Here is a 15,850-nt window from a genome sequence, read left to right as displayed (position 1 = left end):
ACAGGTTTTTACCTTGAATGTTTGGTTCAGAAAAAAGGTTTAAACTCATCTCTAATTACAAAAATGTAGAAGGCCTGAAAGTGTTTTAAACAAGTGAGAAATACTGTCATAGACAATCATACTGAAGGATGGAAAATATGGCATTACCCTGCCCAGTAAAGGAAAGAATCACGGTGACTATTGGTAAATAGAGGATTGAACAGGCTTTCCATGGGTGTCATGGTGTGGTACGGTTGTCAGCCTGAGGCTTCCTGGAGCATACCTCTGGAGTCACAGCCAGATGGGCTGCATTAGTCTTATGTGAAACCTAGAGCTTTCTTTTGTGCTTAAAGCAACTCTGGGAAGTGGTTATCATACCTGGTTATCTCTCTAGAACTCTGTCTTCACTTCTTGAGGCCACTGAAACAATTGTCAGTCCCTGGCTTCTGCCTTCCGGATGCTATTTCTTCTCTTCCTCAGAAAACTAAGGCACCTTCTCAGAGAGTTGTTCAGAAGGAAACGAGTTGCAATCCAGACCTGTGAATACCCTGTTGAAAGGTAGCTAGTGTATTCTCCAAATAACAGTTCTGGCAGATCATGGATGCAGCTATGAACAGTAATGTAAAGTATCTGCGTGCATACTAAATTGACTGGAGAGATGTATATAATCTTGCTCTTTTCATTATAGGTTGTGGCTGGGATGAACTACTTCTTGAAAATAAAGCTAGGCCGAACTGTGTGTACCAAAGACCAGTCTGATGTGGCTGAGTGTCCCTTCAATGAACAGCCAGATCAGCAGAAGGTATTCACATGTACTAAAACATGCAAGATGAGAGTTACTATGCATGTGGGGCTGTATGCAAACATGTTGGTTTATATATACACATACATCCAGGAGGTTTTGTGTGCAGTTATGTAAGTATATGGGGAAAGATGTGTGTGTGTGTGTGTGTGTGTGTGTGTGTGTGTGTGTGTGTGCGTGTGAGTGCGCGCGCATGCGCACATGCTGTACGTGCATGTTTCAGGGAGTATAATTCAGGAACAAGTCCCCATGCATAATATGTTGTTCATTTATGCTGATACACACCCATGTTGACTTGGGGTAGTATGGGAGTGAATATATTTGGCCATATTGTAAATTTTAATTGCTCAGTGAGTTTACCCTGGAAATTGGAGTTCTAGCTGTTTTGAGAATGTTGTCTGCTATAACGATACAGTCAGCTGCAGGACTAGTTCCTAGAGAGAAAGAACTTTGCTCAACCCTAGCCTGAGCCTCATGCTCAGGTGATGCTGAAGGGACTTTGGCCCTCTGTACAGAATACTTCTATGCGGCCACTCACACTCCTAGCCTTTCTAGAGACAAGGCTGGTTCTTGAAGTACTACAATCCTGTGAGCAGCTGTTTTCCTCTTGTCACCCCTCCGCACATCTTGCCAATTTCAGAAGTATTTTTCATAGCCCTGATTCTTCCATCCATGGCCCCAGGAGCTAGAGGTAGAGGCACTCAGAGACACTAAGACTTATTTTCTGGACTAATTTCTGGAGATTCTAAGCCATGTTTTACAAGCTGTTCCTTTGAGAGTTGTGCTAGAGGAAGAGGACTTACAGTGCTGTGAGCCATGCCATCTGAAGGGCTGTCTATAATGAGAAATAATGAATGGGTCCTACAGAGCCAGTCTGAACACCTTGAAACTTAGCAGGACTTATAGGGAGGAATTAGTGGCTTCATTTATGTTATTCCATCTCCACTTTAACATCCTGAACTAAATATGTCTCCTTTGAGCTGTAACCTAACGCTGATGGTTTCTCCTTCTCTCTTTTTATAGAGTGTAATCTGCAATTTCCAGATCAACGCTATTCCCTGGCTGAACCAGATGTCCATGACAAACTTCAACTGTTACAGTGCCTGAGGACCTATGTCAGGCTACGCTGTGATGGTTTCTCCTTGCTCCATCATCTCCTTTACTTCCTCTTTCATCAGATAGGGATCTCCACCCCTGAGGATGTTTCTTCTGAATCCTAGCACCAGGTGATCAGCTGCAGACAGGCTCTGTACATCTAAGTCCCTGCTCTCCTGTTTCTTTCTTCTACTCGCTTTTCAAATGAACCACTTTGGAGTCACTGTTCATCCTTTGATCAATAAAGCAGTATCAGCATCTCTTTCTGAATTTTTTTTTGTCTCAAGGCATCTAAGAAAGGAGAATGGATCACTAAGAGTTGGAGTGTCACACTCACACATGCTATCACAGGAAACACTACCTACTTTGGAGACACACAGTTCTTGGAGTAGACAGAGTAGAGATGGGATGATATCCCAGTTTCTAAGCATTTATGGTTCCTGAAAAAAATGCAGAAAGAGTGGGAGAGGGACACTTAGCTGTTACCATATAATTTAAGAAACAGCCTTTGAAAAGGAGTCAGTGAGGCAAATGATGGTGACATGACTAGAGCCAACCTTACTTATGCGTGAAGTGACCCAATAGGAGGGATCATTGTCACATCTCAAATCCCCAGAGATTTTATATACAATAATTCACTTTTACTTCTATGTTAGGCTTAGGAATTTATATGAATGAGAGCTGAAAGTGTGTGTGTGTGTGTGTGTGTGTGTGTGTGTGTGTGTGTGTGCACGTGTGTATGCTGTGTGTGTGTGTGGTGTATGTGTGTGTGTATGCTGTGTGTGTGTGTGTGTGGTGCATGTGTGTGTGTGTGTGTGTGTGTGTGTGTGTGTGTGTGTGTGCACGTGTGTATGCTGTGTGTGTGTGTGGTGTATGTGTGTGTGTATGCTGTGTGTGTGTGTGTGTGGTGCATGTGTGTGTGTGTGCTGTGTGTGTGTATGCTCTGTGTGTGTGTGGTGTATGTGTGTGTGTGTGGTGTATGTGTGTGTGTGTGTGCTGTGTGTGTGTGTGTGTGTGGTGTATGTGTGTGTGTATGCTCTGTGTGTGTGGTGTATGTGTGTGTGTGTGTGTGCTATGTGTGTGTGCTGTGTGTGTGTGTGCTGTGTGTATGGGGGGGGTTAGTATGTGGGTACCTGATAAGTAAAAGACTAATTGGCATCTGAAGTGAAGTGACACAATCCATAAGGCAGAAGTCTCTCCTGCCCTTATATTATGTGCTGCTGTGACCTGTGAGTGTGATAGATAAGTGCCGTCAGGCCTTTTTTCCTAATGTAAAATAAGACCATGGAAAAATAAGGAAAACTCAAACTGAAAATATAAGGAAATAAAAAATTAAAGTAAGAAAATAAGGAAATGGAAACAAAATGTATAAATCAGATTGGTTCTTTGAAAAGAAACAAGATTATCAAACAACCAAAAAAAGAGGAATAGAATATACAAATTTATGAAGACAAAAAACAAGTAAACAAAATGAGACATTACAAGAGATACCAACAGAACTTAGAAGATCATTAGGGCATACCTTTAATATATACAGTTAATTGAGTTGGAAAATGTAAATGGAAGAATAGATTTCTAGATACCTAAGAACTATTGGAATTAAATGCAGAGAATACAAACAATTTAAACATAATTGTACAAAGCAGTATAATGGAAAAAACACTTTTTAAAAACTACCCCCCAAACAAACAAAAACCCACTCGCATCTCCGGGGTCTAGCCTTTATAGTCTTCCTGACATCCCCACCCTCACCTCATCTCTAGCCATACCTATCCTGGGTCCCCAAACACGGTGCCTTGGCCTGGTCTAACCACCTTTGTTTGCACCACAAATTATCTCTAGGCTTCTGCCAGGACACTCCCTGCTTACCATCAAACCCACATGCTATATCCAACCTTTCCACACAGCCAGATTTTCCCCCCAACAATCCACCAGGAAGCATAGCGTGTATACTGGGCCAACTCTCTCTGTCTATTTGAGTTCATTGCACTCAAAGCCTTTCTAACCTCCATTGGCAGTGATATTTTCCAAGGAATGCTTCTAAAGAGTAAAAGTATATTGGTCTCACCTTCAAGCACAGAAATATGATACTTATTTATCCTGTAGTTAGACATTGTATGACTTTTGATTACAGATAAAGGGGACAAGAACAATAGCACATGCTGAGGAGATGTCAAGAAATGGTAGAAAATACTTCAAGGATGAATATGAACACTAAAAGGACCATGAGCGCCAAGTATCTCCTAACATCTTAAGGAGCCCTCAGTGTATCACCAAAGGAGGACACTGAGTAGCCCTTGAGAGTTGTAGTCACGGTCTCAAATTAAAAAAATATCATTGATTTTAACAAGAAATCTTTAGACAGATAAAGATACTATGCACATTTTAGAATTTTTAAACTTAATACACTGTTGTTTCCGGTGAAAAGGATGAATCCCAGGACCTTCTACATGCAAGATCCATGTAGCATGTTCATCCCAAGCTTAAATCACAGCTCTTGGCTTTTTGAGGCATGATCTCTCCTTTTTGTAGCCTTTTACTCAAGCTGTGGTTATTCATGCTTCTACTTCCTGATACTGGGATTACAGGCGTGAAGCACCACAACTACCTGTTATATACAGTTTTGATATAGAAAATTCTTTTTTTTAATTAATTTATTCATATTACATCTCAGTTGTTAGCCCATGCCATGTATCCTCCCATTCCTCCCTTCCTCCCACTTCCCCCCTACTCCCCTCCCCTAAGTCTGTGACTGAGGGGGACCTCCTCCCCCTGTATATGCTCATACGGTATCAAGTCTCTCCTTGGTGACCTATTATCTTTCATTCGTGTCATATAAAGGATTTGGTCATGTACAGGTACTAAACATGAAGTTTAGCGTTTCAGCTTTGTGATAAGATATGAGCTGGGCTCGTGGTACCTGGTCACCATTCCTCTCACGGTAACTATGTGGTCTCCATGAAGATGGCATGGAAGAGCGAGGCCTGCTTTGTACTGAAGATTCTCTGGCAGCAGTGCTGATGCAGAAGGGTCCTGTTTTATAAAGCAAGAGATAAAATGTGGCCTCGTCTCATTATGTCTCCTGGGATGTCTCTAGCAACCTGTATGTCTTTGCTTTTCTTTGCTCTGGCAGCTTATGTGCAGCTCCCTGAGTGGTTTGCCACCAGCCTACTGACTCTCAGAGGCTTTGGAGTCTGCATCACCAGGAGTTTCCAGCATCCCTGTCTGAGGATGCAGAAGTGGGAAGGCTCGTCCTTTATAGGGATGGCCTGTGGCCTGACTTGCTGCCAAGCTCCTTAACCGTTAGGTTGCTCCTGCGATTATCCCCCCCACCCCACCCCCATCCTCTGACAGTGTATTTCTGCTTATCTAACCTGCTTCCTCATCACTTCTCCCCAGATTCTCATGGCGCTTTTCAGAATTAAAAGCTCAGTGTTCAGAGGCAGTAACCACATTAGCTGTTCCCAAAGAACCTGGCATTAAATTGGATTGAAACAATGCATGAGTGACTAGAGAAGAGTCCACATTTATACTCAAAAGCCACAGTCACACCTTTTGCTTAATTTTAGCCAATTCAAACTCCCTAAGGATGAGGCTTAAGCCTAGTGTCTGATTCTTTTCTGGACAGAAAACAAAATATTGGAGAAGATTTCTGATGGAGAAGAAATAGGGACCTAGCTTTATGGACCACTGTCTCTTGAGCTCAGGTGAACAGAGGCTGAACTCCATATTGACAAGGGACAGCCATGCAAGTCCTGAAGTTATGATCTGCAACTTTAAAGCTGTGATCATTTATTCCTTTCTATAAAAGTTACATGTGTGTGTGTGCTAATATATGTTTTATATGTCATGTGAACATGAATGACTTTATTAATAGTCTATATACATCTTATCATATACAGCAATAGTGAAGGCTCTATGAGGACATTTTAACCATTTGATTTTCCAATGATACAAAACCTTTGAGCAATGACAACATTTTAGTAGTAGAAATCATAAGCAAATAATCTTTAAACCCCTAAAATCATCTTTTTAATATTTTCTAATATGTAAGTGTGAAAGCATATTTTACATTATTTTATATTTAGTTTCAAAGGTTTGCAAGGCCTATATGGAAAACAACACTGATAGATATAGAATGTCTTTTTGTAAAATGGTATTGATTATGAATATTCATCTTGATAATTTCCATTCCAACTTGCAAACTATACAAAGACAATTTTTATCTAGTGAATTTCAATGTTTCATTGTATCAATTGTATTACAACCTTTTTAAAGTCAAAAAGTAAATGTGATCCCTGTGCCTTTTTGAATGTCTTTTTAGCATGAGTCAGTGTACAGGGAACTTCAGGAGCTCAATAATATTGATCAAGAGAGATATTTGATCTCTCTTTGAAGAGCAGATAAACAATGCCCTTACATATGCACATGGTACACAGACAAACATGGAAACAAAACATTCATACCACATTTTAAAAAGTATTTTAATGAGAAATGCTTCAGAATGACACACAGTAATAGTGGTTTTAAAGAAGTGAAATCAACAGTAATATCTGGAGGAGAAAGATGGGAAACTGTTGTCAAGATGTAGTATATAAGAGAAGAATCTGTTATTATAATAATAAATAAATAAATAATAGTAAAAATAATGTCAGGTCTCTAGACTCTAGCTGTCTCAGTCTATCTTAAAACTTATTTGCCACAAGCTCAGAAGGAAGCAACTATAACTTCAATATCTGTACAGAAGTATGTTTATACCATTGAGAAACTAAAATGTCTGAAGGAAGATGTAATGAAGGCCCACTATACCTAGTGAGTTATATGCATGCTTTATAGGTTCTTAAGAATTTATTAAAAACCTTCAGTTATGAGAATCTAAACTTCTGGCTTTGGAGGGAGATGTTTGTATTCATTAGTCCACTGGGTGGCAGCCTCCTCACGCTCATCCTAAAGCTTGGCTTTCTCAAGATGCCTCAAGACTGAGTTGCATAAAAATGACTTCTTTGTCACACAGAACTTATTAGTTTCCTGCTGGCTGATGTCTTTGTTTTAGTGAAGAACTGATGGTGATGGTTTCCTAAATTTTTTGTTTCTTTAAAGCCATCTTGAGAAATGTTACTCTAGGGAACTTTTCATCTTTCAAAAATCCATGCATAGCAGTGTTGACCAAACATATCTTTGCACTTACTCTTTCTTTCCAGAGATCTGAAGAGTGGTAGATTTAAAACTTATAATGTCAATATAATAAAAATAATAAGCTATCATACATAAGGATTAGTAATGAAAATTAGTATAAATCAAATCTCAAAGTTACTGCACAAAATATAAGTTCAGTCATCACCCTGAGGGGAATTGGTAAAATGAAAGGCATACATGCTCAGGTGGTAATCTTGAGATCTTATATCCTTTAAAGTCATGGAGAACAAGATTATTAAGTATGGTCATTCATAGCTTCAATATAGAAAAGTAAAAAAGTAAAGAATCAAATCTTAACCTTAGGGTGTAACCTGAGTAAATCACGAGTTAAGATGACATCCAGTCTGACCACTCTGTGATCTTGTGACTGTCCACACACAGGCACCAGGGAGTCTTTAAAACAAAACAAAATAACAACAAAACAAAACCAAAAGTCTTAAAGATCACCCCTTTTTAAAAATGCTACTCAAATTTCCAAAAAATAAAAAATAAATAAATAACATACTGCTAAGCCTGCCTATATATTTTTACATGTGCCCAAGGCATAGACTTCCAGCAGGCTCCTGCTCTCCTGGGGTCTTCACAGCAACACCTGACAAGATAGGTACAGGAGCAGCAAAGGCCAGCGACACATACTTGTTTCTGGACAACACCCTGCACATGTCTGTCCCATCACCATGACATCACATAGATGTACTGAAGACATCTGATACATGTGAGAATGTTTGAGTTGAGCATGTTCCCTTGAGGCTTAGCCTTTTGTTTGAATCTTCACTGTGGGTTGGAGTAGGGACAATTGATGGTCTGACTTCTTTGGTTCTATTAAATGGCAAGATTGACAATTTCACTTACCAAGCTCACAGATAAGGAATGAGAAGGCCCCTCCTTAGAAGTCCCTGATTCCATCTCAATCTGTAAAGGCACAGTTATTGTGCATTGTACCTTAACATAGCAAAGCAAAGGGGTAAGGGATCTCTGAGATCATGTTCCCTGCATGTACCCCAGACAGGAAGACTAAGAAAGTAGCATCTGCTTTGGGTTTGAAGGAAAGGCACATGTCTGCCTTGAGTTCTCCCACCTCCCAAGCAAAGAACAAAACAAAAACAAAAACAGCAACAGCAATGACAACACCGACAAACAGGATCTTGTGCTATACACTGAAACTTAGAACTTGGACTCCCTTCAGCAGTATCCTCCTTCATGGGGGCTTGAGATGAACAATCCTTACTTAGGAAATCTAAGTGTGAGTCTCAGTCTCACTATGTTACGGAGCATGTAATGAAATGGCACTGTAACGTAATGTAATGCAATGTGATGATGAAATGGCATCAATTCCCTGTAGTCAGCAGATTGACAGATACAGAGAAAACTTTTCTAATCAGAATAAGCCACACACTGTATAATGTGCTTACCTCAACATAAGTAAAAATCAGGTCCAAATACCAAGTCTCCTCTGTTCCTGAACTGCTACAATAAGTATCTAAAATTGGCTCACAGTAGTCAAGGCAAGGAGCTACCTCATACTCCATACCATTTTTGAACAGCCAGAATCTCAGCTCCAAGACTTCTGTGGTACGCTCAGAATCTGCCACCTACTTCTACATGGACCAGGAGGATAAGCTCCAATTTACAGTACCCCTTCCCCAAGGGGTACTTTGTTTCAATTACACATGGTTCGGCCTCCTACGCATCACACACTGGGCTCTTAATCCACATGTGCAGAAATGAGTGGGACTCTGGGCATTAGGCATGTTGTAAGTTTGAAGATGAAATATTTTATGGCTAGACCTCTCTTTATTCTGTGGAAATCAGAGCCTAAGTTCTTGAGCAGTGCTACACACACACACACACACACACACACACACACACACACACAGGCAGAACTCAGAACTCCATCAAACAAGCTGGAAATGCTTGCCCTTAATGTCTGGTATCTCCTTCAACTTATGAAAAAATGAAGATGTGAATCAGAGACAGAGGATGTTTGAAATAGTTTTCACCTTGATATCGTTTGAACCATGTGTTTTAGCCCTCCTATAGACCTTTCCCAAATCAATATTGAAAAACACTACTGCTAGTCTTATTTTAAGTTGGGTAATTTCTGGTGAAATGTCAGTAGGAGATGCTTATAAAATACATTCAAAAGTAACTAAAGAAATTGTTTTTCTCTAGTATTATTGATTATAAAGTAAATTTTGAATGTAACATTTCAAAATTATCGATTTTAGTTTTAATATGATTGATCTAAGCTCATTCTTTCTGACAGTATTAGACAGAGAAATGAATGTCTGGTTAATATCACTCTTTATGACAATAAATCTCTTGAGACTTCAGGAAAGATACTTATTTGTCTGGTTTCCATAGAACAAAATACACAGCTGTGGAATTACTAGGAGCCCCAGTTTATAAAGACCATAAGGCTCTGGGATACATATATACACATATATACGTATGTTGTATATGATGCATATTTTATCCACATATATCATGCCATACACACATATACAGGATGACACCTTTCTTTTAGGCCACTAAGTTTTTTAATCACATAAAGTTGGGTATAGTTCCCACTGACTATGACTACAAAGACTGTTGTTGGCTAAAGATTTGTCTAAAAGCATCATGCTTGGGCACTTGAACCTCTCAAGCTTATGCACAGTTGGGGCATTTCCACAGTGGCCAGGGAAAGGGTCAAACCTCAGGCCATCACATGTTAGATGAGGCCATTTCTTCCACAGCATAGTCAGCAAGCTCAGCAACGGCTAACAGTTGGATTCTGTCCAAACATGTGTCCTCCCTGTGTAAGCCATCTGTTTTAGCCACCTGGTAATTAAAGGAGTGGCAGGAGGCGGATGGGTCGGTATGTGACGTCCTGAGTCCTGGATAGCCCAGCACACGGAATAAGAAGGCTGTAGGTGTGCATATATAGAAATGATATGACAAGTTCATCCAGATAAAAGAAAGCACATGAGGTAAACATATACAAATAGGATTGCTAAATACCAGACCTGCCTGTCAGCAACTGCTCAAAATGATGCAGAGCAGGAATATATTGGTTACCCTGGTATTTAAATGATTTTCCTCTACTTTTTAATTTTAAATTGTACTATAAAAGACAGCTCATTTGCATCTCAGAAAGATGATCTTGGACTGCATAAGGCCCCAGCCAGTTGCTCTGGGAACATAGAAACGTAAAAAGGAAGCCTGATCAAGCAATGTGAATACGAACAGTGTGTCTAATGACCCCTCAGCAGAGACACGCACACTGCTGTGTCCAGTGTCTGCACACCCATCCAAGTTGTGCTCTAGAGAACAAGCTTACTTCTCAAAACTAATCACTTACTTCTGATAACATCTCCAGCAAATGTCTGCTCCTTTAACCTCTCCACGACTACTGGACTCTAGTCTAGACCCTCAGGGGCCCCCTTCTGCATTCTGCTAGAAAATGAAAGATTTTCAGGCCCAGTGCCTCCTGGCTGTGGAAGATAACAATCCTGATTTTAAGTTTAAGGGTGTCCCTGATGTATCTGTCTGAGAGCTGTGAAAAACCTTTCCCTGATGCTCTGGGTTTCTGAGTGTGGCTTTCAAGAACCAGGGCCCACAATGCTGGTCAGGTGTGGAAACCCTGAGAATGTCCTACAGAGGGAGACTCACACTGCGCAAAGTCACTGAGAAGGTGCTTGGAATTCATGGAATATCTTCCAGGAAATAAGGAACTCTATCCTAAAACCCCTTCCTCATGTTCTCCAGCTTCAAAGTGTACCTATTCTCATGAGACCTCAAAAACTATTTACCAAGTGAACTAGCCACTAGATAAACAGATTTTTCTATGTCCCTGGAACTGTATTTGCTAAAGTTAATAGAGCTAAGTTATGACCTCTGTGCATACAGCTCCTGTCTCTGGAGGGCTTTCCTTTGATTGGTCTGCACTTGTAGCTGGCTGGAATGTTAAAGCTCCCAGTACCCTCTTCCAGGCCAACAATACATCATAATGTGTAATTTCCCAAGAGGCAGTGCAAGGCTACAAAACCAAATCACACATCTATGAACTTCATTCATTCTTGAAGAAGTTCAGAGGAATGCATCACCCTTTGCACAGTTATAGGAGTTAATATGGGAGTGTTAAAATATACCCCTCTTTATTACTAAGTGGAAAAATATAGGACACCAAGTGTTCCTAGGACATTAAAAAATAATTTCTATTAATGTATTTTCTGTTTGTTCTATGGTTAGTTCTCTTGCTGGGAAAACATGAGTGACAAGAACTCTCATCAAAAGTTGGCAGAAATGTGATGATTGTGTTAGGTGTAATTTTTGAAAGTTGCAAAGAAAATATTACTCAGAAATTCCAGTCCTATGAGCCCATACCATGGAAATGAAACTATCAAATAATAGAAATATTTTTATTATGATTTATTGCTGTGCAAATGTTGTTGTTTAGTGCTAAAAAATGCAATGGAAACTGTGGATGTGGTTTACCCTAGTACTGCTAGCACTCAGGAGGCAGAGGCAGAAGGATCTTAAGTTTACAATCAGCTAGGGCTATATAGTGACATCCTGTCTCCCCATAATAAAAAACTTGAGATGCAGCTCAGTAGTAGAGTCCACAGAGCTGTTTTCAATCTCCAGCACTCCTAAAACACACACACATGCACACACACATGCACACACACACACACACACACACACACACACACATGGACACACACACACACACATGGACACACACATGCACACACACACACACAGCACACTGAAAACAAGATACTAGATCAATAGCAGCAATAATATCAGGTACAACTTTACAAATAAATAATAATTTGTACATGTCACAAGATTTTCAGAGTCATTTAGATGAAACAGCAAGCACAGAGTACTTTCATTCACATAGGGTAGGCACAAAAGGTTGCCAATAGAGCTTTTACTGAGGAGAGACACAACACCAAGTAACAATGTGCATAGGGGATAGCACTGTGGTTAGATAGCAGCAAGCCAGGGTCATACTCATTGGCAATAGACTGTATATGTAGAATTTATGCCCTTTTATAAGTAGGAATATATGCACCTTTTACTTCAAAGCATGGAGAAATTAATAAAAGTTATGTAGGATAAGGGAATGAAAAGAGTAAAACGAGAGACTCTAGACTAAATCAGAAGAAAAGAGTACCCCAAAGGCTGTACTTTAATAAAGCTATTATTTATGACATAATCTGTTTCGATAGAATCACTTGTGTATAGATAAAATCATAACCACAGCCACTTAGGGAAGCTTTAAATTTTTTTCTTTCTTATGAAGTTTTGGCTATTTTATTTTCTTTTTAATTTATTCACTTTACATCCTGATTGTAGCTTCCTCCCTCCTCTCCTCCAGGGCCCACTTTCCCTCTCTCATACCCCTTCCCTCCTCCCCTAGTTCTCAGAAAGACCCCAGGCTGCCAAGTCTCATCTGGACTACATGCCTCCTCTTCCTCTGTGGCCTGGTAAGGCCACCCTGCAAGGGGAAAGTGATCAATTAGTGAGCACCAGAGTCCATGTCAGAGGTAGCCCCTACTCCCCATATTATGGGACCTACAGGAAGACTGTGCTGCCTATCGACTACATCTGAGCAGGTGGTCTAGGTGTTTGCCATGCATGGTCCTTGGTTGGTGCATCAATCTCTGTAATACCCCAATCCTATGCTCCAGGGCCCAGATTTGTTGTCTCCATAGGTCTCCTTGTGGAACTCCTATCCCCTCTAGGTCCTTCTATCCCCTACTTCTTCCATAAGAAACTCTGTGCTCCACCCCAAGTTTGACTGTGAGTTTCAGCATCTGCTTTAATTCCCTGCTGAGTGGGGTCTTTCAAAGTGTCACGGACCACCGAGGGGGTCCACATTATGGACTGCTAATTGCACCAGAAAAATTTCAAAGGAACAGACCCATTTCCTATCTTGGGCATATTATTCATGAAACTTTTGTTACTTCTCAATATATACAGATTAGAATAGATAAATTGGCTACCCTAAATGACTTTCAGAAATTGTTAGGAAATATTAATTGGATTAGGCCTTATTTAAAATTGACAACAGGGGAACTAAGCCCTCTCTTTAATATGCTACATAGGGATGCTCATCCTAAATCTCCAAGGCAACTGACTCCAGAAGCCCTGAAGGCCTTGGAATTGGTGCAGAATCGATTAAGCTCAGCTAGAGTTAAGCAATTGGACTATCAGAAACCTTGGAACTTGATTATTATTAAAACGGCATATATGCCTACTGGTTGCCTATGGCAGGAGGGAATACTGGAATGGTTTCATTTACCTCATGTACAGAATAAAATGGCTGCAACATATGGGTTTTTATGCACTTGTATTATTATAAAAGCAAGAAATAGATTTAAAGAGCTCTTTGGTCGAGATATGCACTTTATAATTATTCCATATGCCAGAAAACAATTTGAATATTTGTTGCAAGAGGATGAGGATTGGGGAATTGCCCTTACTGAGTACTCTGGGGAAATTACATGTCATTGCCCACGTCATCCCATTCTCGAATTCGTTAAGGAAACGGCTATTATATTTCCCAATAAGTGTTCCTCAGAACCATTAGACTCAGTTTTTAATATATTCACGGATGGATCCAGTAATGGAACTTCTGTGGTTTTTGTCCCTGTTCAGGCGCCACTTGCCACAGACCACCGAGGGGGCTTCTAGCCGTGGAGAGCAAGGGTCCTAGGATATCAGATGGGAATGGATTAAGCGTGACAGACAGACACGAACGCAAGGGAGGTTCAATGCTGCTGCAAAGATCTTTACTTGAGCTCAGTGGTTTATACAGTCATGACAGGAACTTCTGCTAGCTACAAACCACAGTATAAGAGATACAGATCAGGTTACAAAGTGCAAAGTACAGCAATAATCAGAAACGAAAAGTACAATAAGGTCCTCTGGCTATGCACAAGGGCCAGAGACAGACTGTGGTTAATCACCTCAGAAGGTGGCATGAGCTTTTCTTAGAATTTGCAGTCAGCTAGGTGAAGCTGGCTCCTTTCTCAGGCATGTTATTATCAACAGCTTTTACCCATGAGAGAAGTACAAGTCTGCATGTCTGCAGCGCATACTTAGATAAAGTTGTTATGTTCCTTTACACATCTTAATATTTCTGATAGTCTCACACATTGTAAACCAAAACAATCCCATGGGGTGCCATACTTTACTACCACCTTGGTGAGTTGTGTAATTATGTCATTTTTCTCTGCTGCAGTTAAAGTGTACCATGGAGGTCTGGCCCTCAAGTTTCTTTCCCAGGGACTCAGGTCCTAATATCTTATCTTTTTACCATCCTTAGTAATCCATCGTGTTAAATCCTCATCATACACTCCTATATATGATAATGGAGGGTAGGGAGTGGTTCTTAGAGCATATGGTTCTCTGTATTTGGGTCTTTGCCACCATATCCCTTCAATCCAGTCCTATGTTGTCCCATTTTCTGTTTTACTGGGAACTCTCCAGACTGCTTCATTCTCCTCGCTATCCTCACATTCCTGGATATGCCTTCTCTTCCTAGAATTCTTTAGCCTATACTCCAGCTGTTGCCATTTGTCAAGTGCCTCCTGCACAGTCGCATTTTCTTTCTGTATCAACTGCACAAACACCTTCACCCCCAAGGTGTAGTTTCATTTACAGTCATGTTTCTGGTAATGTTTAATATGAGACGTTCAGCTTTCTGCAGAACTACTTCAATCCACGGCCACCATTGGTTCATTTCCTGATGGACTCACATCAGGTTTCTCAGTTACTGAGATGTTCAGAGGGTAAGAACGGCCTTGCCCTGGAGGTGGACTTAATAAGAATGCCTGAGTGGTTATAGATCAAGGAGGGAGGAAAAGCAGAAGTAGGCCAGTAACCAGGCTCTGTACACCCAGGACTTGGGATGCTCGTCTCAAGAAATACCTGGGCTTCAAAGAGTCTCTGTGGTAGGCTCCATCCAGTTTCCTCCTTTCAATTGCTTCTGGTTTCTGTTCAATTTGTCCTTCTTAGTGAGAATAAAGCATCCTCCTAGGGTCCTTCTTGTTATTTAGCTTCTTTAGGTCTGTGTACTGTAGTGCAGTTGTCATGTTTTATGTGGCTAATATCTGCTTATAAGTGAGTATATGCAATGCATGCCTTTTTTCTGTATGCTATTATTTTTATTTTAATTTGTTATAATTTATTCATATTACATCCCACTTGTTATCCTCTTGCTTGTGCTGGTATGTTCCTGCTCCAACCCTGTGTCCCTCTTCGCCCCTCTTCCCCTTCCCTAGACCTCTGACAGAAGGGGTCCTCCTCCTCCACCATATGACCACAGACTAGCAGGTCTCGTCTATATAGCAGGCTTCCCCTTTCTCTCTGTACCTTCTGGGCCTCCTCACCAAGGGGAAGTGATCAAATCTGGGGCATCAGAGTTTATTTCAGAGGCAATCCCTACTCTCCCCACAACTATGGAGAATGAGCTGTCCATTGCCTAGATCTGATCAGGGGCTCCAGGTTCACTTCAGGCATTGTGCTTGGTTAGTGCAACAGTCTGAGCAGGTAACACTGGGTTCAGATCCACAGAACATCATGGTGTCTTTGTAGGGATCCTGAATACTCTGAGTCCTTCCATCCCCCCCCCCCATTCTTCCTTACCACTCTCAATGCTCCGCCCAGAGTCTGGCAGTGAGTTCCAGCATTTGTCCCAATGCCCTGCTGGGAAGAGTCTCTCAGAGGACGTTTATATTGATGTAATATCCACTTATAAGCGAATATATGCCATGCATG

General features: G+C 40.7%; 1 protein-coding gene across 1 annotated transcript in view; it reads left to right on the top strand.

Moving 5' to 3' along the window:
* LOC311594282 (cystatin 10-like) overlaps nt 1-1,888 on the top strand; it is a gene marked incomplete at both ends in the record, with an annotated part of 5,908 nt that extends 4,020 nt beyond the window's left edge. The window contains 2 exons of the mRNA XM_084775868.1: nt 668-781; nt 1,805-1,888. Coding sequence (XP_084631994.1) covers nt 668-781; nt 1,805-1,888 — 198 coding nt within the window. The remainder of the gene's footprint in view (nt 1-667; nt 782-1,804) is intronic.
* Nucleotides 1,889-15,850: the final 13,962 nt, after the last annotated feature.

Source organism: Acomys minous (genome assembly GCF_964271855.1).
Source record: "Acomys minous genome assembly, chromosome: 3".
NCBI lineage: Eukaryota > Metazoa > Chordata > Mammalia > Rodentia > Muridae > Acomys > Acomys minous.
This window is presented reverse-complemented; position numbering and strand designations above follow the sequence as displayed.